The sequence below is a fragment of the Mastigoproctus giganteus genome, chromosome 2, assembly GCF_048544385.1.
Source record: "Mastigoproctus giganteus isolate SK-2022 chromosome 2, ASM4854438v1, whole genome shotgun sequence".
NCBI classification, from domain to species: domain Eukaryota; kingdom Metazoa; phylum Arthropoda; class Arachnida; order Uropygi; family Thelyphonidae; genus Mastigoproctus; species Mastigoproctus giganteus.
In genome coordinates, this window is record NC_143576.1 from 111,703,607 (window position 1) to 111,729,897 (window position 26,291).

Sequence of the window (26,291 nt, forward strand, 5' to 3'; positions counted from 1 at the left end):
AAATGACCACCACATAGCCCCGGAGCAATATGGCCTTAGTTGCTAATGCTCCTAAAAACCAAAACAACAACAGCAATTCCCGTGATTTGGAGGGAGCCTAAAAATCACTCTGATGATTCTTACTTTTGCTTAGTTAATGTACAGTGATACAATGGAAAGAGTAAGAAGAGCATTGTGTATCCTAATATTCCATCTGCCATTAGACCAGTCCCACATGAAGATAACTTGCTGATTCCATGCCCTCCACTTATATGGGAGAATGTAGCAGCAGAGAGTGCTGAAAGTAAAGCAGTTGAAGATGAAACTGAAGTCTACATGCCTGGAGACATTGAGTTCAGCCACAAACCGTTTTCATTGAATGAACTTGGTGATCTGAAGAACTCTGCAGAACTCCTTGGTTCTGTATTTAATTCAAAAAATCTTCTAGCACATAGAATGTTTTCTTCCTATTACAGACCCAGAAAACAAGAACTAATCCTCTACTTTTCTGAGGATGATTCTATTGTTTTTTGTAGTAATATAAATTACTTAATGAACTATTTAGGTATTTGTTACAATCCTAGAGTGGAGACTTTTTATTGAATCGTCAAAGAGGAGTCTCAAAGGTGTGTTGCTCTGCCACAGAAATAATTATGGGTGAATTCCAGTAGCTCACTCTGTTCATTTGAAAGAAACATATGAGAACTTGAAGAAGTTGTTGACAAATATTAAGTATGAAAAACATGGTTGGTTAGTCTGTGCTGATTTTAAAGTGATAGGCATGTTACTTGGACAGCAATCTGGCTACATAAAAATGCCTTGCTTTTTGTGTGTGGGACAGTTGCACAAGGAGTAAGAACTGGGATGTCAAGGTCTAGCAATGAGGGGCAATTTGTTTTTTGGATCAAAGAACATAGATCACTGGTAGACCCCAAAAATGTTTCTCCTTCCACCCATGCACATCAAACTTGGTTTGAGGAAACAGTTTGTGAAAACTTTACCTCAGCAAAGTCCCTGCTTCATCTATTTTTGTACTAAATTCCCATCAGTCACCCAAGAGAAGCTTAAACAATGTATATTTGTTGGATCTCAAATTCACAAACTGATGAGGGACTGAGATTTTGAGGGAACTATGAATAAAAGAAAAAAATTGAAAAAAATTTGTTGAGAACTTATTAGAGAACAAGGATCCAGACTACAAGAATATAATTGAAAATGTGTTGAGAAACTTTGAGAAGCTGGGCTCAACATGAGTGTTAAGCTTAATTTTTTCACTCCCACATCGACTACTTCCCAGAAAATTTAGGAAGTGTTAGTGAAGAACAGGTTGAGAGGTTTCACCAGGTCATCAAAGAGATGGCCGACTATTCTGGATGCTAGAGAGGGACTAAAATAGAAGGATCTGATCTGCAAGAAAATCATAGAAAATTTGAATCCATTGTAGATCAGTTTTTAATATGAGAAGTGAGTGTTCAGTGGACTTTTTATCAACATGTATTTTAAATATAAATGGTAAAAAGCAGCATTTTGTTATAATTTCAGTGCACAAATTCTGTCAAAAATTAATAAAAATTTGTGAAAACTCAAATTTTCTTTTGTGATTTTTCAAGAAAACTGACATGATGGAAACAAACAGTCATTTGTTTCCATAAAAAGTCTTTTTTTGTCTTTTTAGATTTTTCTTTCATTCATAAATTTTTTGGAAAAAAAATTTTGTTTCCAGCAAAAGTTGTTTTGGAAATCAGCATCAGAAAATGATTCAGAACACTCTTTTCTGAGAAAACGTCAGTGAATTTTTTTTCAAAATGCAGGGTACTGTAATTAAAGATAAAAGGAAGACTATCAAATTTCTCAAAATGGGTATTCTTAGCGAGAATGATGAATTATGAATATATCAGCATCTGGAAATTATGCATCTGCATGGAGAACTGATTGAAATGTTTAAGGCTTTAAATGGGTTGAATGCATGTGTAAATTCATTCAGGTGTGTCAGTTATAATTTTTATTACAGTGAAACACTCTAATAAAAATTTCAGATGGAATATTTGATGAATTACCATATTCTATTTGAGTGCATATTTACCTTTTTTTTTGTTAAATAAAATTTGTAGTTTTAATTTATATTTTTTAAAATTATAAATTTCAAGTATTTGTTAATAAGCTAAATTAATTATACAGATTTCTGCTTTAACTTTTCTTATAACATATTTAATAAATATATGTCTGTAGACTCTTTCATCTATGGATGGATTTCATAGTCTAGACAGAGAAATAGTGAGCAATGCAAAACGCTGGAAAAAAATAGTTGAAAGTGAATGCCCTGAGAAAGAGAATTTTCCCCAGCAATGGAAAAATAAATCTTCTCTTCAAAGAATGTGCATTTTAAGATGTTTGAGGCCTGACAGAATGTTATATGCTATGAGGTAAGTTGCTTTCCTGAAACAAGAAGAATACCTATTTAAAATACGGTGCTTATAATTAAAATGTTACCTGGTATATGGAGTGTTGACAATTAAATAGTAATAAAAGCCTAAATTATTTTTACTCTGGCCATGTGACAACAAATATTACAAAAAAATTCATCCAACAGAGCGATATACAAGACTAAAACTGGTATTGTTTATGCTCAGGAGATAATTAAATTGAACTTAAGTATTGAAAATTTTGAATTAAGCAAATATGGCATGGTATTTATTCCAAATGCAGTGCATGTGTCTCATTTTATTTTGATTGAATTCTTCAATGTAATGAAAATCATTGAGACAATAATCATTTACAGCATATAACAATGTGCCTTGTATTACTTTTATTGAAATAGAACATAATTTAAATATTTGTCCTACACTCCTCTCCATTATAGTTGATTGTGAAGTAGGAATTTCTATTTCCACTGACTGGAAAAACATTAAAAAATTTTTATTCTCATTTTCCAAGAAATTTCAATAAATTTCCCAGTAACAGAGAATTATAACCATTAGAATTATTAGAATTTTATATTAATAATAAAATTTTAAGTTTTAGAATAAATGATGCATACCTGTCACTATGAAAAAAAAAAGGAAAAAAAAAAGAATTCATTTATACTCTTCCACAATATATAAACACAACCTCCCAACTCTTGAAATTTTTGATAAAAGCACTTATGAATGAAATGTATGAAAGCAAAATTTTCATGAATTAATGATGATTAAAACAGGAGGTAGAAATTAAAACTAAAAAGAGAATAGGATTATAATGGATTTTAGGAAGGTTTGCTTTAGCCATCAAGTTGTCAGTTATTATTTTCCTTGGATGCAGGACATTACAAATTGAAATTATTTTCAGAAATCAAATCAGAATATAAAAAAAACTGCAAAAATTGTTCTAAAAAAAAATCATAAAAAGTTTATGAAATCATTAAAAAAAAAAAAAAAAAAAAAAAAAAAACCTCATTGTAACTTTTTTTGTGTGTGTAATAATTCTACCTTCTACATTTATTTACATAACACTTGATTCAATTTCTGGATCTGAATTTCAGAGAATTTCAACTTCGGTAAACTAAAATCAGACAGCAGTGGCTATTTTCCTGTTGCCATTTGTTATAAAATATGCCCACAATTCTTTGGAGACAACAGATTTTAACACAGTTAGTATTAGTAGTGACAAAGATGCAAGAAAGCAAGCTTATACAGCATGGCCAAAAAGGGGGGGGGGAGCCAATTCACTTCCTGTATTACCTCTCCATCTCCTCTAACAATTTTTCTAGTTTTTTTTTTTTTTTTTTTACAAATTTATCGCATTTAGGATGCGAGACCTAAATAAAGCCACATCTATCATACTGTCATAGGATGTCCTCACCTCACAACCGAGGTCCTATGTTTGTGGCACAGCCAACAACCATAGGTCCCCTGAAGTACCCTGACAGAGATCACTTTTATATCTGACTTGGTTAATCCAAAGTCCTAGAAGCAGATTTGCAGAAGATTTAGCCCATATTCCACGATAGGATAGAGTAATGGTTAATGTGATAGGTTTATTGCCTTCATTAGTTTCAGCCTATCTTTTTAAATCAAGGTGTAAATCATATTTCCTTTGTTTTAAACGGTGAGATGCTTCAATGATCCTATGAATCATTGAAGCATCTCCTATGATCTGAGCATCTAGGATATAGGTTGAATTACCCTGAGTGCAGGCTTGCGGATCCCCCTCAGCTGTAGTAAACCTGGGCTGCATAGAAGTCCTCCATCCCTGCTCGGCCAATCTATTATTTACTGTTTTACCACTGCATCATGTCGTCTTATCCGCTGATCATGAGACCGATGACAGCGGAGCACAACATGGGCCAGAGATTCTGCCGCTAGGCAACCCTCCCTACAATTACGATCCGAAGATCATCCTCTAGATGTTCTGGAGAGGATCGGAAGGGCATTTATACAGGTCCTGATCAACTCGATGTACTCGTGGCCAGTCAGGAACCGGGTCCTATCTCCAACCCAGCCATGTTGACCTAGTACTCCTGCAGAGCACGAGCGTTTTCCAACATTTTCTGATGGCAATTTTTTACTCATTTCCAGAGTACCATCAAAACGTAATTGTGTAGCTTTAAGCTTTTTCCATCGAAAGTGAGGCTTATCCACCAAACTCCTTATTAATGAAGACAGAATATGCAAGTTTATCTAATCTATGTTTTTTCAAGATAGGGACATTTCATTTTTTTTTTTCATTTATTTACACACTCAAATATTATGTACAATCTCAAGAAACATATACAATAATTTATATACAATTTTATGTACATTTTCATTCTCATATATAATTATCCTAGCATATATATTTTTGTTCGGAATACAGTTGAGGAAACACTGTACAAAACATGTGTGTGTGTGTGTGTGTGTGTGTGTGTGTGTGTGTGTGTGTGTGTGTGTGTGTGTGTGTGTGTGTGTGTGTGTGTGTGTGTGTGTTCTGGTACCCAGGGTGGCCCCTAGGCATAGCTCATCTCCACCTAGTAGATCTGTATTGAATGTAGAACCTCTGCAAAGGAGCAGCCAACACCTGGGCAGCTGCTACCTGGTGCCTGTCCCCAGGCACGAGTAGCCAGGCCTGAGTTTTTCCTTCTTTTCCCCTTCTTCCTTTTTTCCTTTTTTTTTATTAACCTCTTACATGCTAAAGTGTACAAAATCCCGCACCCAGTGGAGGTAGTGCAATACCAGTGGGTGCCAGCTATTCCACTCCCAGGCTGTCCAAGCCTTAGAGCCCACAAAAAAAAAAAAAAAAACCAAGGCTGGAGCTCCAAAAACCCATTGAAGTCACACAGCCAAGACAAACATTTTTAAAGAACTGCAGTTTTCAATAGCATTATATATCAGTTACCCTATTAAGTTTAGCATTAACAAGGAAATAAACTGTTAACATTGATTAAACTATTTACATTCCAGTGAGATTTACCACTCTCTCTGATCAGTTCTAGCAACATAATTTGAAAATTATTTACAGTCGTTTTACAGCAACATCAATTGTTACCAATAGTTACATGTATTTCTGTTTTATACAATTGTAAAGACTGTCCAGTAGTCTAACTGTTCAGGAAATATATAGTCTGATTTAATTTCTTCCCTAGTAGAATCTGAGCTTGTAGAGTAGGGCTATAGAAGTTCCTCAAGGCGATTTCAATGTAGAGAGTTCACATAGTATTCCTGAGCTTTAGGCAGGTTTGCCTCTCAAACAAAGGCTCTGAGAACAGTTCTTGCAAAAGCAGCAGCTTCTACTATTCTAGTAGAAGAAGGAAAACCCATAATCTTATGGGCTGCCCCTCCCACTTGTGAGGAATAAAATGGCTCCTGGATACAAACAATGTCTATACAATGCTTCAAGGCAATCACCCTTATTTCATCAGCAACTGCCCGACAGCGCTGACCATTTATTTGCAAAATTTTTAAATCACTATGTCCTTGCCAAGCTCCAGAGATAAAATCAGAGAAGAAGTTATTATCCATGATTGATGCGCGTGTTTTTCTAATTCCACTGCTCTCATGTACTCAGGACACTTGATGTCCCTTACGGAGTGATTACAATCTCTGTTTCTTCTCTTACAATTAATACATTGTGGAGGGTCCTCCTTATGAGGCACTCAGCGAAAACATGACCCCCATTAGTACAGTGACCACAAGAAACAGTCTTGTGTGAACATGACTGTGCACCATGTCCAAAACCCAGACGTCTAAAACACTTGTTCACCACCGTGAATTTCAGAAACCTATGGGAACCGAATCAAAGGAAAATTCTTTCGTTATGAAACAAGCATTTATATAATCGAGGGCTGAAACCAATGACCCAATTAGTTGCATTAGTTCCAGATCCAGAATTAAATCTGAATGTTACTTCATCTTTTACCTCATACTGGGTAAATTCATAATCTTTAAAATTTTTATAGTATAAATCCTCCAGGATTTCATCCTTTGTAAACTCTTTGGGCACCCCATATACAAGCACTGTTGGATCTGACATTTTAGGCCTCTTGATCGATAGACCAACCTCCTTTAAGGCTGAAACATTCCCTATCCTAGTTGCATCTTCTGAGTTTGTGGTTTCTAATAAAACTCCTTTATTTCTCAGGAGACGAATATTTTTAATCTTCATATATTCTTATAATCCTTCTTAATTTCATCTGCCACCGCATTCCTGATGTCTTGGCTCGAAGCCAAAGCAGAATTCTCTATAGGTCTAAGTATAACAATGTTTTTAGGGTCCGAAATACCACGAGGACACAGGCACAACCTTATCTGCAGCTGCAACACCCATTGTGCGCCTCACAGTAGCCTCCCTAACAATAGTATCACCATTAGAATTCTCACAGACCAAATTCTGCCTAACTGCATCAGCAAATAATCTGTGAGGAGCTGCCTGTTTCTCCATTGGCTGATCAAAATTATTTGCTCGAATTTCTAGTTCCGCTGATTTAGCTTTTAATCGCTCATTGTCAATCAATAAAGCTGTTGTGACTGCCTCCAAATCTGCCCACAAACTATGGATGCGATTTGAGGCCAACTTTGTTACTTTGTTTGAATCAGCTGACATAAACTCTCCCAAAGCCTTTCGGATTTTGGCTACCATTGCATACACAGCAGAAGCCTCAAGGAACCCTCCAAGGTCCAAACCCTCGATAAATGACGAATCTTGAACCACATCATTTCCACTAGAACTATTTTGATTATCCGTATTAATCGTAGAAGTAATAAGATTGACATCCATTTCTATCGATAGGGTAGACTCTTCCACCCACACATGAGGATTTTTATCCTTGTCTTTATCTTTGTCCAACCGAGGAACAAGCACTCTGGGTGTTTTAGGGGTTTTCGGGATTTTTTTACCTCTAGACAGTTTTACATTGTCTGCAGATTTCTTTCTCCTAATCCACTAACTCTGATCTGGAAGATGAATTCTCTGCGTCAGAATGTCTAGTTAAAGTTTTTCCCAAATCCGCATCCATGTTTAAGAGTGTATGTTTTAGTGAAGAAAAACAAAAGCCATAAATAAATAATCTTATAGATGGATAGATTTCTCTTCTTCAAAATATCCCGAAAGATAATCACCCTACTACAAAATATGTATATTTTGAATTATATTATATTTAATATTATATTCAGTACTATGTATTACTGAGATGGCACTAGTTAGTGTTTTTCATCTCCATGGATATATTTAAACAAAAATTCTCAGGTAGCCATTTTCTCCTATGAAAAGTCTATGGGAAATTTCACAACGGTATATATTCTAGTGTTAACTATATGAATTCCTATGTATAGTATTCAAATAATGAAAGAGAACACTTCACTCAATGATATCAGCACAACCCCACAATCCTGACACCCAAAATTTAACTCAACAACTCAGCAACACTTCATCTTTAAGAAGCACATAATTTTATAGCAGGGGGTGGCTTAAAATACTTTAAATAATCTTAAGAACAGGAGCACATTTCCACGATTAATCCAACCAACAATCCCTCTAGCAAGCCTCCAAGATAGGGAGATGTGTGTGTGTATACTGGTTCAGGGTGGTTCCCAGGCAAATGCCCATCTCCACCTAAATCATTTAAAACAGAAAATCTGTAAAGTGGACCTGATAAATAAAAAGATAGCTAAGAAATAAGAAGACAAAACATATTTTTGAAAAGAGAAGTAAAGTAAAAAAAAAAAAAAAATTTTAAGCTAAGTTAAGTGTATAAACAAGAAATTTTGAATAGGAAAGAATAAAAGTAAATATAAGAGAGATGTTTGTGAGTGTAGTATGTTGTTTATGTCAGGTCACTTTGCCATCAGAAAGCAGCTGAACTCTTCAACTGCAATCTGATGCCCGTCCCTGGCACGTGGAGCCGGACCTGGTTCTGTCTTTAAAAGCTGAAGCGCCAAAGCCCAATTAAACACTCAACAGAGAGAGTGCTAGACTGTTGAGTGCCAGCTGTCCAGCCTTGGGCCGCCCAAACCCAAGAACTGAACAACAGCCGAAAAAAAAAAAAAAGAAAAAAAAAAACCACTTAAGTGGTCCATGCCCAGGAGCCCCAGACCCGACCAAAAGCTTCCAGGTCTGAAGCTCCCAAGCCCTGATGCAATCAATGAAGATTCTGGTTGTAGACGGCCAATTCAATGTCCGTGAGGTTTCGTATGATAGATCTTTTAGGGAACACAGCATTTGCATACTCTTGTAAGGCCTGAAAGTTGTTAACTCCTTGCACCAATCTATGTACGTTATCTTCATTAAAATTAGCTATCTGTTTTCCCAAAAGACACCGTTCAGCATTATAATAAGGACAAGAGAACAAAATATGCTGCCAAGTCTCTGCCGCTCCACAAGAACACCATGGATCCGGCTCCAACCCTCGAGAATACAGTTTATCTCTGATCGACACATGACCTGTTAGCAAAAAACTGGTATACATAGATGGACAGAACCACGATGACACCGGTTTAGTAATGGCAAAATCTGCCACAGGAATGATCTTCCTGGTTATCTCTCCCCCCTCTGAAGAACTCCACCGTGCTCTCCATATTCCGACCAAATTCGAAGTTTTTCCTCCTTAACTGTAGCTGTAAGATTCAATGACATCCCTAGATATTGTGCAGGAATACCATTCCGCATCGCATACATCATTCCTCTATAGACCACATATAAATCCAGAGGTAACAATCCAGCAATCACCTGAAGTGCCACCGTAGAGACAGTCCGTGGTGCATACAAATAGTCAGTATCATAAAACGTTGCAACGACATTAACTTACGTTGGATTCTGGCCTTGAACACATCCGCAATCCATACATCGGCAGCATAAGCAATAATTGGTAAAAAGATCGTCTTGTAATATAAACTCATAGTTTTTTTACTAAGACCCCATTCTCTTCTTGAAATTCGTACAACTGAGTAAATAAACTTCTTTATTTTGTCATTCAAATGTGCAACATGTAAATGGAACCTCATCCTATCATCCAGTATCACCCCCAAGTACTTAATGTTGGACAAAAGGAATTTGCCTTCCGTTTAACACTACTCTAGGTGGGCGGTTATAACTAAAATGATTTTTAAATACCATGAATTTAGTTTTTGTGGATGAAATTTTCAACTTGTTCAAGGCAGCCCAATCAGCAACGTCCACCAAAACTTCCTGTATTCTATGCTCCAACACAATTCTAGATCCACCCGGGACCCCCACAATCAAATCATCCGCGTACGCCACACGGAAACAACTTATAGCTAGAGACTTCTGCAACCACTGATCCAGTACGGCATTCCAAAAAATTGGACCCAGCACTGATCCCTGTGGACATCCTCGGCCTACATAATAGCTGTACATTAGGTGCTTCGCACATACCTTTACCAATCTATCTCTAAAATATGAACATATTACTCCATATAAATACCGGTCACAGCCAGACCTCCTCAAAACACTCAGAACACTTTCCCACCACACGGAGTCAAAAGCACCTTCAAAATCTACAAACACAACCAAAACATATTTCTCGGAAGAGGACTTCACATGATTATTTATGTCAATATTGCCTCCTCGGTCGAATGACCCTTCTTGAAGCCAAACTGAAAATTCGATATAGCATTACCAACAGTCAGGACGTCAACTATTCTAGGAAGCAATAACCTCTCGAGCAGCTTACCGAGGTTTGATAAAAGCGAAATTGGCCTATAAGCTCGAGGATCGTCACGAGGCTTACTGGGCTTGTGTAGAATCTTGAGAAGAGCCACTCCAAGATAGGGACGTGTGTGTGTGTGTGTGTGTGTGTGTGTGTGTGTGTGTGTGTGTGTGTGTGTGTGTGTGTGTGTGTGTATACTGTGTCAGGGTGGTTCCCAGGTAAAAGCCCATCTCCACCTAAATAGTTTTTAAACAGAAAATCTGTAAATTGGACCTGATAAATAAAAAGATAGCTAAGAAATAAGAAGAATAAAACATAATTTTGATAAGAGAAGGGAGGGAGAAAATTACTTTAAATTCATAAACTAAATCTAGTGCATAATAAATAGTTTTCGTATAGGAAAGAATGAAAGTATATATAAGAGAGATATGTTTGTGAGTGTAGTGTGTTGTTTATGTCAGGTCACTTTGCCATCAGAAAGCAGCTGGACTTTTCAACTGCAATCTGATGCCCGTCCCCGGCACGAGGAGCCGGACCTGCTACTATATTAAAAGCTGGAGCGCCAAAGCGCAATTCAACACTCAACAGAGAAAGTGCAATACTATTGAGTGCCAGCTGTTCTGACTTGGGCCGCCCAAACCCAAGAACTGAACAAAAAAAAAAAAAAAAAAAAAAAAACCACTAGAGTGGTCCATGCCGAGGAGCCCCAGACCCGACCAAAGGCTTCCAGGTCTGAAGTTCCCAAGCCCAGATGCAATCATTGAAGATTCTGGTTGTATACAGCCAATTCAATGTCTGAAAAGTTTCTTATTATACATCTTCTGGAAAACACAGTATTTGCGAACACTGTAAGGCCTGAAAGTTGTCAACTCCTTGCACCAATGTATGCACATTATCTTCATCAAAATTAGTTATTTGTTCTTTCAAGTGATGCCTTTCTACATTATAGTAAGGACAAGAAAATAGTATGTGTTGCCAAGTCTCTACCGCTCCACAAGAACACCATGGATCTGGCTCCAATCCTCTAGAGTGCAATTTATCCCGGATCGAACCGTGTCCTGTCAGCAGAAAACTGGTATACATAGTGGGGCAAAACCACGATGACACTAGCTTAGAGATAGCAAAATCTGCCACTGGAATAATCTTTCTAGTTATCGCTCCCACCTCGGAAGAACTCCATCTGGCTCTCCATATTCCAACCAAACCAGTCCAAATACGAAGTTTCTCCTCCTTAACTGTAGCCGTCAGATTTAAAGACAACCTCAGATATTGGGCAGGGATACCCTTCCTCATCGCGTACATCATTCCTCGGTATACCACGTATAAATCCAGAGGTAACAAGCCAGCTATCACTTGTAGCGCGACCGTAGACACAGTCCGTGGCGCATTCAAATAGGTCAGCATCATTGATCGCTGCAGCGACATTAACTTACGTTGAGTCTTGATCTTAAGCACAGCCTCCAGCCACACTCCAGCAGCATAGGCGATAACTGGTAGGAAGATCGTTTTGTAATACAAACTCATAGTTGTTTTGCTGAGTCCCCACTCTCGCCTGGAAATTCTTATAACTGAACATATAAACTTCTTAATTTTGTCGTTAAGGTGTGAAACGTGCAGATGAAAACCCATCCTGTCGTCCAAAATAATTCCTAAATACTTGATGTTAGACACAAAGGGAATTTGTTTCCCATCCAACACAACTCTGGGTGGGCGGTGATAATCAAAATGGTTTTTGAACACCATGAATTTGGTTTTAGTAGATGAAATTTTCAATCTGTTCAATGTAGTCCAGTTAGAGAGATCCTCCAGGACTTCCTGTATTCTGTGCTCCAGCATGGTTCTAGACCCACCTGAGACCCCACAATCAAATCGTCAGCATATGCCACTTGTATGCAATTTATAGCTTGAGACTTATTCAACCACTGGTCCAGAACGGCATTCCAAAATATTGGACCCAAGACGGATCCCTGTGGACATCCACGACCTACATATTTACTGTACGTCAAGGGCCCTGCACATACTTTCACCAATCTGTCACTAAAGTATGAATGTATAACTCCATATAAGTTACTATCACAATCAGACCTCCTCAAAACATTCAAAACGCTCTCCCACCACACAATATCAAAAGCACCCTCAAAATCTACAAATACTACCAAAACATACTTCTCTGGAGAAGACTTCACATAATTAATTAACTTCAATATCGCCTCCTCGGTTGAATGACCCTTCTTAAAGCCAAACTGAAAATCCGACACAGCATGACCAGCAGTCAAAACCTCAATTATTCTTGGAAGCAATAACCTTTCAAACAGCTTACCCAAGTTAGACAAAAGCGAAATCGGTCTGTAAGCTCGAGGATTCCCACGAGACTTACCCGGCTTATGTAAAATCTTGAGAAGAGCCACCTTCCACGATCTAGGGAATACTCGCTCCAGCAAACATTTATTAAACATATTTAACAAAACATCTGGACAGATCTCAAAAAACTTCAATAGTATTTTGTTTTCAATCAAATCCAGTCCTGGACATTTTTTAGTGTTCAACCTCTCAATAGCTATACCGAGCTCCGACCTCGAAAACAAACCTATCTCCGATGAACCAACATATTCCGAGTTATTTTGACGTATTCTAGCCTGATCATCTGTATCCAATTTTGGCACATCGTCAGGAAAAAGCTCCCCAACTATCCGCTGAACAGTACTATACCAATCCTCAGTCTCTACCCCGTGTGTCACTACAGTATTGTAGATCTCACCATGGACAAATTTATCCCTTGATAATCTGTAAATCAGACCCCAAGGTTCTGAATTACCCACCTCCTTTACCAATTTCTGCCAGCATTCCATCTTGGCACGAGCAATTTCACTATGATACTGTCGTCTTAAGGAACGAAAATTTTCAGTAAGCAACTCTACATCCTGTCTAGACAAATACCTACCTCTCTGCAACAATTTTCTAGCCCTCAAAGCAGACAATTCTATTGACCACCAAGGTACCGGGACCACTTTAGACTGTTTTCTTTTAGCACAATGTAGCATAGCTTGAAATAAGTAGTATTCAACGTGAGCTACCAACTCTTCCGCATTCAAGTAATTTAAAGATAATACAAAATCTTCATTATATACTGATTTTAAATAATTTCCAAATTTATCCCATTTAACCCTTTCCATAGAAAATCTTCTCAAATTTCCAATTCCAAAATCCCTCTTCACAGGGTTAGGAGCAATGCAAAAAGTAATAGCGTTATGATCGCTGTTTATCAAATTAGATTGTACATCCCAATTCAATATTCTCTCGGCATACCCAGAAGAAACAACAGTCGTATCTATATTAGACTGTCCATGACAGGTAGAATAAGTAAAAGGCTTATCAGGCAAATTCTGCACACTTAAATTATGTGATAGAATCAAATCCTCGAAAAGAGATCCACGTGAATCAACAACTCCGCTATACCAAAAATGAGATTTAGCATTCAAATCCGACGCCAATACCAATCCACCTTCAGCATACCTCGAGCAAATGCTGTCCAGATGATACAAACAAACTGATAAGTCTGCCGCAGGAGAACAGTACGCAGAAATCAAACAAAAGGAAAAGTCCTTCAATGCCACCACTGCACACACAATATCTGCAGAACATTCACTAGTAATGGCAGTCAACACAATATCCCGATTTAGGACCACAATTGCAGACTTTGGAGGAGCATCCGAAGCAGCAATAACTCTGCATGATAACGGATATCCCACAATCTTATATACAAGTCCTCCCACTTGGGCCGTATAATAAGGCTCCTGTATGCACAGTAAGTCAAACTTTCCCTCAAAAGCTGCAACTCTAATTTCGTCAGCTACAGCACAAGACCGCTGTCCATTTATCTGTAAAACTTTTAATCCTTTACGATAGGGACATTTTCATTTTTTCATTTTCATTTGAGTGAGCTTCCATCTCAGTTGCCACCCGGATTTTCATCCATATGCAACCAATTCTCATTTAGTATATCAGTCTCAACCTTAGTTGTAAAAACCAATATATAAAGACCAAATGGTCAACTCAAATCAAACAAACAAAATAACATTAATTGACCATTCAGCCTTGTGGTGGGGATGGGCAATCACACCTCTCACCACAAGTTACTGTCCCCACCACGAGGAGGTAGGTCACTACTACCATCCGGGCATCGCCCGGCAGCGACTATAAGCCAGCTTAGCAAATCTTAAAAAAGAACAAAAGAATTCATAATTATCAAAAATATACATCAAATTAACTTCAGTGAGAACCAGTGTCCCAAAGTCCAACCTCGCTCTTAAATCCTCATATAGAGGACAATATAGCAAGATATGAAGGCCAGTCTCAGTCTCTCCACACTCACAGAACTCCATAAGGGTCAACCCCAAACGAAACAGCCTTGACCTCAAGCCATGCCCCATAACGACGGCAGCAGCTGCAAACCCAAATTGGAGCCAGGAGCGTTGCTCCCTACTCACTATATGGACCAAGGGCATAAAGGTATACAAATGACGACCTTTCTCAGAGTTTGTCCATTGGAATTGCCATATGGTACTCAACTCATCATTGATTCGCCCCCGTTCTGCTGTTATATCAGGGAAACCAGCCAACCGCCCCACCGGGCACGACTGGACGCCAAAAATCACTCTGGTAATCCCCCGCTTAAGGGCATACCGTAAAGCAAACTGTGCCACAACCAACTCCGCAGGCATCTTCCCTGCAAGGACGCACAAGGCATCTGTGGAAACAGTTCTGCAAGCCCTGGTTATACCTAAGAGAGCAAACCTCTGTGCCGAAGACAAGATTCTACGAACATGAGAATGTTCTATATACCCTCCCCAAGCCCCAGCAGCGTAAGTCAGAATCGGAATAAAGATGTTATCATAAAGTAAGTGGAGGGCACCACCCTTTATACCCCATTCAACACGCGTAACTCGCTGGAGCTTGGCATATAATCGTTTCACCTTATCTCGGACAAAGGCAGCATGAGCTACCATAGAAAGTCGCTCTCCCAGGACAACACCCAGGTACCTGGTCTTATTAACCACTCTAAGCGAGAAATCACCAGAACGACACAAAGGAGGTCGAGTTCCACTGAGGCGTCCCCTCAGAAGCACTGCTACAGATTTCTCTGCAGAGACCTCCAGCTTATGCTGAGCAGACCAATTCAACAATTGGCCTAGAGAAGCAGCTATACGCTCCTCAAGCATCCGGCGGGACTCTCCACACACCAAGATGACTAAATCATCAGCATAAGCTATTCTGATCGTACCTTCCACAGCTTGCATTTGTAGGAACTCATCGAGAACCCAATTCCAGAGAGTCGGCCCCAGAACCGAACCCTGTGGGCATCCTCTATAAACTCTTCTCTCACACTTCATGAAAGGAGTACAAATGAGCACATATCTCTCTCGGAGATAGTCCTCAAGAAGACGGTATAAATTTCCTGGACAGAGGGACGCCCTAGCCCTGCGTAGGACACTGCCCCACCACAGAGCATCAAACGCCCCCCTAAAGTCCATGAACAAGCCCAGGACATATCGACCAGGCAGCTCATTGACGCCTTTAATCAAATTGTAAATGGCATCCTCAGCAGAGGAACCAGCCTTAAAACCGTACTGATTGTTAGCCACCAGCCCCTGACCAGCATAATGAACCATCAGCCGACCAAGAACAAGCCGCTCCAACAACTTTCCGATAACTGACAAAAGAGCTATCGGGCGATATGAACGAGGCTCATCCACAGGCTTCTCAGGACTCTTGAGAATAACCCTCAATTTAGCCATCTTCCATACTGCCGGAAATACTCCTTCACGAAGACAAATGTTGAAAAGGTCTAGGTACACATCAGGACTCGCCTGACATGTTTTCCTCACCACAGCGGTGTCAATATTGTCCAGTCCCGGAGCACGACCTTCTCTGGTCTGCTGTAAAGCTAACTCGAGCTCAGCGGGAACAAAAGGAGACTCGCTCCCACTAGTAACATAATCTAAATTCTCCCGAACAATCTGACTCTGCAGCAAATTATCCGGAGAATCTTCAACTAAAATTGAATTGATCAAGCAGGAGACAGAGTCAGCCCATCCCAAAGTCACTCTGTCCGTCGCCACAAACGTGGACATAATTTCACCACCACAGATTTTATCGGTGACTATTTTATACACAGAAGACCAAGGATCAGCCGACCCCCTCTCCTGCACATAATTTCTCCAAGAAGCCCGTTTTAATAACATAATCTTATTCTTATATTCATTCCTTTTAATCTGATACTGCAACCGCAACTCAAATGATTCTTGAGAGTAACACCTCCTCTCATATTGATACTGCTTACGCGCATGTTGAAGATCTTTCCGCATACGCGTAAGTTCTGGTGTCCACCAAGGTACCGATCTTTGCGGCCTTCTCTTCTTTCGCAAACACTGTTTACATAGGTCCTGCAATACACTAGTTAATTTCCAGGCTTTCTCTACACAGTCAGATCATGCCACATCTCTAATTGATCAATTTTGGAATTCCATAGAGTGAGAAACCTGATCCAGTTTACACCACGCATAGAATATCTACCAACATCACTCCAGTGCCTCATTGGCTCCACTGTAGTAATATCAAATGTGATCACTCTGTGATCACTAGTTGTGAGACAATCCCGCACTCTCCAATTTTTAACCATCCTCAAGATGGATCTAGAACAAATAGTGACATCAATAAAGGACTCACCAATTACAGAGGAAAAAGTTGGCAGTTGTTCTGAATCATTAATCACCTCCATGTCAGTAGTAGCCAAAAACTCTTCCAGCTCTATACCTCTGTCATTAGAGCTCTGGCCACCCCATAGAGTAGATCCAGCATTAGAATCCATACCAACAATTAAATGAACTGATCCAAGTGTACTTACAACCTGCTCAAGATATCTTATAAACACTGCCATAAATTCCGATGGTCTACAATACAAGGACACAAAATACACTCTACCAAATCCCCCTATAACCTCCACACATACACCATATGATGTAATCAAAGTAGACACAACAGTTACTGTCAACTGTGGGTCAGCTATTATTATTGCCGCACAGGGAGATCTGGGAGCAGCCACAATTCTGTATCTTGATGGATAACAAACCACCTTATCTCTAAGCACATAAGGTTCTTGAAGTAACACTAGATCAGCTCGTTCCTCCTCTATAACTCGTGCCAACTGCGAGGCCACACTAATCGCTCTCTGACCATTAAACTGAATTATGGAGTAACTATTCTTACTCTCCATAATCTATTCTGCGTTTCAAAATATCTAAAGCCCTTGCGTATTCTGGGCATATCTTATCAACAGCAGAATGGTCAGAGGGAAGTTTCCTCCTCCAGCAGTTAACACATTTCGGAGAGTTCCCCCGCTTATCACAACTTCTAAAGGAGTGCCCCCTCTCAGAACAGTGACCACAGAACGACTCACCTTTACAATGTTTAGCAACATGGCCGAAAGCCATGCACTTATAACACTGCGTGGGAACAATAAGATCCCTCACCCTATGGACACTCCAATCCACAAAAATTCTTTCCCGGGCGATCAGAACTCGCCTGATCAAGCCCGAAGTTTCAATAATAAAATTATAGCCAGTTTTACCTCTGGCTTTATTTTTAGTCACTACAGCTATCTCACTACGAAACTGCTCCTCCGAAACCTCAGATCCACTAAGATTACGGGTCCAAATCTCCTGCAGGAGATGTTCTTGATTGACCTCCTGATCTAAGTCAAAAATAACAAGTTTCGGTTTGATCTTCAAAGATTTTTCCACTACCAAGCCTAGTTCACCAAGCCGGGAGCACTCTTTGATCTTACGAATGTCTTGTTCTGTGGCCGCCTCCAGGGCAACTCGACGATCCCGAATAGGCCTCACACCTATCACTTTCGCGTCACTCAAAGCCGGACGGATAGTCTTCAGGATCTCCGACTTCACGTCTTCACTGGTCCTGAATTTCTCCGTTGTAGCCTTAATGATCACAGTCTTTGTCGCTACTCTCTGTTCGGTAAAAGCCTTTACCGCATCAGAATATGTTCTTTCAGCTGATAGTCCACCAGCAGTCCTCTCTTTCAATAAAGCCTTCAGCACAGCATTATCTACTAGAGTTCTTTGAACCACCTCTTCGAGGTGGTCCCAAAGCGTTAATATCTCATCTAACGCCGTTATCGGCACCTTATGCCTCAAAACTAAAGTTCGTAAGCTTTGCCTCGCTTGCTTGAGGTCCTCAAACCCATCATGGGGAGTACACTCTTGACTTTTATCCTGAATACCCACTTCCTCAGCTATTTCCTTTTCTTTAGCCCGAGAGCGCAAGGATCTTGTGACACGAGATTCACTCACATCTTCTTCATCCTGCACCTTTTTCTTAACCTTATGTTTTCGCTTTTTCTTAGGGACAACTCCTTCACTAGGCCCAGCAGCTTCTATCTGTTCTTCCTGAAGCTGAGATTTCATCATGAGTTCTTTCCGCTGTATAAAGTCACTTAATTCTTCATCACTATCACTATCAGAATCCCCACTATGGGGATCTGAAACTATTTTCTTTGAAGCCATAAAGATCAAACAAAACAAATGAAAACAACAATATAACTATATTAAACCTAAATTAATACTAAGACTAATCACTAAATGATATGAAAGCTCAAACAAGATTTAAACCAAAAGACAAAAAACCAAAAACACGGAATTTTGAAATAAACCTAAAAAAGCTCACTCTGCCAGCTGGGGAACCCCCCCAGCTGCCCCGCCCAGACCACTTGGAGGTGGAGCTTCTTCAGAACAAATTGAATAGCAGGGAAAAAGCAAGAAATAGTCGATTAAACAACCACAAAAAACACTCTAATCACCTTGCAAAAAACCAACTGCTATCAATAAACGCTCTGGCACCTGGGCCTTACGATAGGGACAGACCACCGAAAAGAAGGGATGCCTAAACCACCATCTTGAATACCTGCATAAAAATAAGGATTCGGCACATCTTTTGGAAGATTCAGCCACTGGCGCACAGATAATCTAATCTTCTTATCGAGGGAGTTGAGTCTCCCAGAGTGATTCTTCCAAGGATTAAACAATGATAAAACCTTGGAATCGAAAAGGTTTTTAATATTAATAATCGCTGCTGGCGTTTTAAAGGGGCCTTTTTAAGCTGACTCAACTCCACCTCAATATGAACTTCAACTTTGGTGAGGCCAGTGGCCGAAAATTCCACACCTAAATACTTCCATTTATCCTGAGTCGTTTTAAATGGGAAAGCCTCACTTCCAAAGAGAAACTAATTTGATTCAATCTTCAATTTTTTATCTCTTCCTGAGGCCACCATAGAGAGAGTCCAAGATTTATTTATGTTTATTTCCAACCCTCTCTTAATAAGAAAAGATTGCGCTCTGTCAAGGAGAGTCTGTAGGCCACTCTTTGTAGCTGCAACCAGTATGATGTCATCGGCGAAAGCCATAGCATTCACAATATTACCCTCTATCCTAAAGCCAATATGCTTGGGAAGGTCACCCAACAAGAGGTCAATAACTGTATTAAACAGTAAGGGGGACAAAGGGTCACCTTGCCTTACACCCCTTGTTAGAACTACACTACGGCTCCCACCACCAAACCTCATAGTGGTTGCAGCCCCTCCATAAAGGTCACAAGTATTTTGCAAAATTTACTGGGAGGCCATGTCTATAAACTGCTTCAATTATAGCTGAGTTATTTGTTATTTGGTTTTTTTTAGGAGCATTAGCAACTAAGGCCATATTGCTCCGGGGATATGCGGTGGTCATTCCCTGACCTTTCCGCATCCTCCATATTTGATGGTCAAGGGCTCGAACTCTGGAACTCTAATCAAGAAGCGTGTGCTATGTACTGCTGCTCCTGCCCACCTGGCTATGGAGGTGCCTATAGCTGAGTGGCCCACAGAGTCAAATGCCTTCAGAAGATCTATGGAAGCTACCTGCAGAAGTTTGAGCTTTGAGTGTGATTCTTCAAACAAAGATTGTACAAGAAACATGTACTCTCCGCTGTCCCATCCACAGGCAGAAAGGCCTTTTGTCTATCATCAATACTAATGACATTACTCAATCTCTTTGTTAAAATCTTATGAAATACTCGCAAGAGCACTGATGACATTGAAATCGGGTGGAATTCTCCAGGTGATACAGGATCTTTACTCTTAGAAATGAAGATGGTAACAGCATTCTTCAGTGATTTTGGAAGTGCATCGATATATAATATTATATGGAATAAGTCTGTTAAATTCTCAATAGTAAAAGTGGAGTGATGCCATCCGGTCCGGGGGACCGTATTTACAAGGGGAAAACTATTTTTAATTTCATCAAGCGAAATAGGCTTGTAAAGCTCATCCATGATAGCACGGCCCGGGACATCATTAAAACCATATCGAAACAGACCATGAGTCACCTTAGAAGGTTCAGATGCAGGTGCAAACAAATTCTTCCAAATGGGAAGAAATCAATTTGTGATATATTCCATTTATCATTGTGAGAGTCATTTAAAATCTGAAGGGCACATCGTCTCTGATTTTTATAATATAATTGCTGAGTTTCTGCATATTCTTCTTACTTAATTTCTTTTTACTAACAGTAGAAGGTTGTAGATCCTCACCTTTTCTTAACACTGGATGTCTAATAGTAACATTTAATCCAGCTAAAGTAGTTTTAACATATTTGTCTAATTCATCAATCTCTAAGGTGGTTTCAATTGATTCTGCTACATACACTTTTAACAAATGATGGTCATATTGGTCAACTGGCAAAACACTTAAGGAGTTGACCATGGCTTTCCGTAACCTGGCTTTAATATCTATCTCAGAAATCTCATACACTTCTTCATCCTGCAGAATTGAAATCGTTCGTGTGGACGATGGTAAATAAGCTGCGGACAAGAGAGGAGAACAGATCTGTAGTGGCTTCGTAGATGGATATACCACATGAGGATCAGCCCCAGGGTCTGGACCAGAGCCAGGATCCATTACAGATCACTGACTCCTACCAGCCCCGGTGGCACGAACGTCGTGTACTTTCCCCGGCCCTTTTGGGTGAGGTTGCATGGCTAGCCAAGGTTTGTTCTGATTTAATTGGGAAGGAGAAGAAGAAGTGGGAGAGGATGGAGATGTACTTACCGTAGAGATTGCATAAGATTGGAAACCTCCGCAGCATACGCAACATTTTTACGTCTTCCTTTAATAGCCTCAAGAGTTCTATGAGGAAACTTCTGATGGAGCAGCTGGTTGATGTTCCTATGACCAGCAAGACGATATTCCACCTCAGCTTCCACAAGCATTGCCACTTCCTCTTCCGACCAACGAGCCTTGGAGCGACTCACTGATATCTGTAGGTTGTATTCGATAGAATGACCTTGCTTGGTATGCAGGCCCAAACCAGGCTTGGTAGTAAACGATCTTGAACAGTACAAGCACTGAAAGGGTACTCCATGGGCAGTTGGTTGATGACTTGCCACATCCATCCTAGAGGTCTGCACAATGACATGGGGGGGTGCCAGATTGTCTAGTACAGGAGGTACCAGAACAACCTCTTTTTCTTTATTTTGACTTGTAACTCGAACTTGCAGGCCCAATAGGGAGAAATAGCGTGTACCACTTTCGCCAGGCGAACCTGCCCAGCCCACACCAGAGGAGGTAGGGTACTCCGCACTTGTGACAGATGTCAGAGCCACTTCGTGGGCCAAACTTGTTTGGTAGTTTGAATTTATGCAATCTACCCACCTCTATAACACTAGATGGGAGTTTTTCCAACAAGAACTACCTACTAGCTGAATGAAGACAAATTTCCACATATGTCCTGCCCTCATCCATCCTCAATTTGAATTTTTGAATCCTCATGTGTGTCTCATTGGCTCTTTAACATGCTGGTGTAAAACACATTCATCCACTAAATCTAGAGAAGTCTTGCTACTGTGTGGGTGGCCAACCCCCAATGTCCAGTCAGTACCTGGAAAGTTAAAGTCCACTTTATAAGGCATTCTGATTTACTCACCCATTCTATATGTACAGTTGTTAATTATACTCATCACAGTCATTAGGCCTATAACACATTGCTACTCTCATTTTTGTTTTTCACACTAACCTGATTCAACATTGCACTGGCCATCCATATCCAATGGATGCAATGCCGTAGATTGTATATGCTTCTGGAATAAGAAGATAACCTTCCCCCTATCTGTCCTGTTCGTCGGTTCTGTACATATTGCATTCCCCTTATTCAAATTCTGAATTCCTTATATCTGACTGAACCATGTCTCTGATATCCCCACAATGTCTGAATTTAATGACTTGACCAGTCATCAAGTGCATCAACTTGCCCACTTCCGGTTCATCAAATCCAGTTTGTTTATGAACAGACACATTATTTGAAATGTACTTGAAATGACCTAACTAGTACACATATTAATGGTAGTAAATGATGCAAGGAAGTATGTGCAAACAACGTCAACTAAAAATAATAATTTATCCAATGCTTCCTTAAATTATTTCAAAATATCCTCTTCCACAACACCAGATGGAAGTTTGTTCCAACAATCAATTACTCTCTGAGTGCAAGTAAATTTCCACACATCTTTCCTGCAGCCATCCTTTTTCATTTATGTGGGTGCTGTCCAAGAAAGAATAATGATGCCATCTACATTTACTTTATTTAATCCAGTTAAAGCCTTAAATACTTCTAAATGCTTCCATGAGGTCTCCTTATAGGTGCTTAGTTTCCAAATGCTGCAATTTGCACAACTGAAGTCTCTCATGTCAACTTAACTGGTTGCGCTTCTCTGCATCCACTCCAAGAAATCCACATCCTTCTTAAAAATGAGGATTGCTAACCAGTATGCAATAATCAAGATGTGGCATAACCATTGCCTTATATTAGGATAATCATATCCTTTTCCCTGCCGGCAAGATTTCTACATATCGTCGACAGAACCCCACAAGATGCCCTGGCAGTCTGTCTGCATTATTCAGAGAATTCCATGTTAGAATGTATAATTACCCCTAGATCTCTTTTTTTCTCCATTACTTTGCATGTTTTATCACCCAAATGATGTGTTATTATAAAATTATGTATGCAGTGGCTTGCATTCATCATTGTTAAACCTCAATTACTACTTTTCAACTACAGGTGACCCCCGCTTAACGCTGATCATTCGTTCCGGAAAAACAGAGCGCTAAGTGCATCCGCGCTAAGCGAGCGCCACATTCCCATAAGGTAACATATGTATTTGTGAGCTGTGGTCGGTGCCATAGGATATTTCCCAATCAATAATAAACGGTAATGAAAAGATGCACAAATGTCGGTCAAAATATTTAATATTCAAATATTTGCACATATAAAATATTCTGCATTACATACATATGGTAACTACTATGTGGTAACTACTTGCGTATCAAAAGTAAACTTAAAATTCCAATTAAAATACTGAATTTAATTGATTTAATTTAATGGATGAATTTAATCATGAAAAATGTGTGGATTTTGAGTTGAAATTTGGCCCTCTTCCAAATAAACTAAAAGGGGTATTAATTTTAAATGGCCTGCATCGTTACCACCCAACAATAAAGTCAACTGAGCCTTCGCCGCTTTGAAACTTGGCATGTTTTTTCTTCTTTCAATATGAAACGTCTTTTAGGCATTTGTTTCCACAAAAGTCCTGCTTCATCTATGTTAAAAACTTGTTGAGAAGTATAACACATAATACCCCTCTTCAATAATTTTAACAAGTTCTTTTTTGAAAGTTTCGGCTCCTTGATCTGCACTCACGGCTTCTCCCTGGATTTTAAATCTATTCAACCAGCCCTTACTAGTTTTAAATGGTTCCACATTTTTTTTTTTTAGGCAAGTTTTCTTCAGATCATCATATTGGCTAATTTCTTTCTCTCTCTCTCTCTCTCTCTCTCTCTCTCTCTCTCTCTCTCTCTCTCTCCTTTTTTTTTTTTTTTTTAATATATATTTAACTTAACTGAATTCTGCATTGGAATCTTCAATAAAATTAAAGTCTTTCCATTTCAAACCTAATAGCCTGCCTAATCCTAGTTGCTTGCAGTGGAACAGCTGTCTTTCCCGCTGCAAAAATTAATTCTTTATTTTTTTATAATTGTTCTTACAGTTAAAGTTGCAAGTCCTAAATTATGGCACATATCCGCTTGTCTTTGACCGGAATCGATTCGCTTCAAAATGTCTAATTTAATTTTCAAATTCAGTCTTTTTCTTACATTTATAGTCTTCGTACTGCGCCAGACGTTGTTGCTTTTTCATTCTTATTGGCCATTATTAACTCTTCGAAAATGTAACTGCGTTGGTTGCATTAATTACGATACAATGTTCAAGTAAACTGTCCGTTATGCACGATGTCTAATACTGTACTGAATGATGACTAGACTTCTGATAAATGCATATAACGCAAATATTACAAGCAATATGCTTGATCATTTTTTAAAATGTTGATCTCGGAACTACGTAACAAGTCACTGTACTGAAATTAAATTAGCGTGCGAGAAAATTTCACTGAGCGTGGGAAAATTTCTCAAGTTGGCGTGGGAAACGTTTTAATGCTGTTTTGATATTCATTTTCAAGCTATCGACTCCATCAAATGAAACGATTTCATTAAATATGTCAAAAATGTAATCTGTAAAAGAGCGTTATAGTGATCTGTGACAGCGTTATAGTCAGATACGGGTTATAATATAAGAACAGCGTTATAGCGAATCAGCGTAAAGAGAACCACGTTATAACGGGGGCCTGCTGTATCTGCCTAATTTTTCTAGTTCTTGTTGCAGTAATACATCTTGATTCCTGGTATATACACATATATACATTTCCACATTTGAAAAACATGTATACATTTCCACTATCAACCTTTTCCAGAATATGGAAAAAGTTGATAACAGAAATTCACCATTGTGGAAATAGTTAACAAAAATTTAGATATGCAAAATTGTTATTAAACTTTGTAATATCTCCAACATACAAGAAGTGATCATTTAATTTGCGAACTGGTTCAAGATCTTCATTATCATAATCCGAATCTTCAGTAGTGGAAACGGGAAAAAATCACATGGGGCTAAGTCCAGTGAATAAGAGGGCAGTGTGGCACAGAAATTCACCATTGTGGAAATAGTTAACAAAAATTTTGATATACAAAATTATTATTAAACTGTGCAATATCTGCCCAACATACAAGGAGGAATCATTTAATTTTTGAAATGGTGCATGATTTTCATTATCATCATCTGAATCTTCAGATATGGAAACCACATGTGGCTAAGTCCAGTGAATAGGGGAAGGTGGCAGAACCTTGGCACCTATGGCAGCAATCACTGGCTGCACAATATTAGCTGTATTGGGCCTGGTATTGTCTTGATGGAGAAACCACTTCACACTGGAAAGTTCTTTACATTTCTCAAGAATGGCTTGACAAAGTTTGACTCTGAGAACCTCAGAGTATGCTTCCTTATTCATAGTTGTTTCATGAGGCACAAAAAGTGTAACAAGAATACCTTTTGTGTCAAAAAACACGAACCATTTGTTTGTCAGCCGAACGAGAAGCCTGAGGTTTCTTAGGTCTTGGTGAATCAGAATGCTTTCACTCACTGAACTGTTGTTATATCTCTGGATCATAGTGAAAAATCCAAGTTTCATTACAAGTCATTATTCAATTTAAGAAGTTTTGACCCTGCTTTTCAAAACGATCAATAATTTGCACAAGCCTTTACTACCCTTTGCTGTTTTTGTTCTGGAGTCAAATTGTGTGGAATCCACCAGGCACAGATTCACAACATTTTCAAGTGATCTTTCACAATATTGTGAGCACTTCCATATAAATGAACATTCTAACAGGTAACTCATGAAATGTAATTCGCCTGTCTTCATCCAAGATTTCCTGGACTTTTGCGATTTGCTCAGCAGTTGTTGAGGAGGAAGGATGACCAGGTCTTGGTCATTTTCAGTACTCCAGCCTTCATTGAATCGCTTGCGCTATTTAAATATGGCCATCCTACCAAGAAATTCATTACCATATGCTTCATTCATCTCTTTAACTGTTTCCGATGCATTTAAGCCCCATCTGACACAATAATCGCATATTGCTGTTCAATCTGTATGATTCTTGCTTAAAAATGATTGGCTGTGAAACACGGCTAAAAAACTCTCTTCATGCA

At 39.2% G+C, this 26,291-nt stretch overlaps 1 protein-coding gene across 1 annotated transcript in view; it reads left to right on the forward strand.

Annotated features, from left to right (window-relative positions):
- Nucleotides 1–26,291, forward strand: part of LOC150089496 (dynein beta chain, ciliary-like) — a 1,205,440-nt gene that overhangs the window by 1,019,767 nt on the left and 159,382 nt on the right. Inside the window, 1 exon segment of the mRNA XM_090390004.1 lies at nucleotides 2,209–2,402. Within this exon segment, the coding sequence (XP_090246130.1) occupies nucleotides 2,209–2,402 (194 nt within the window).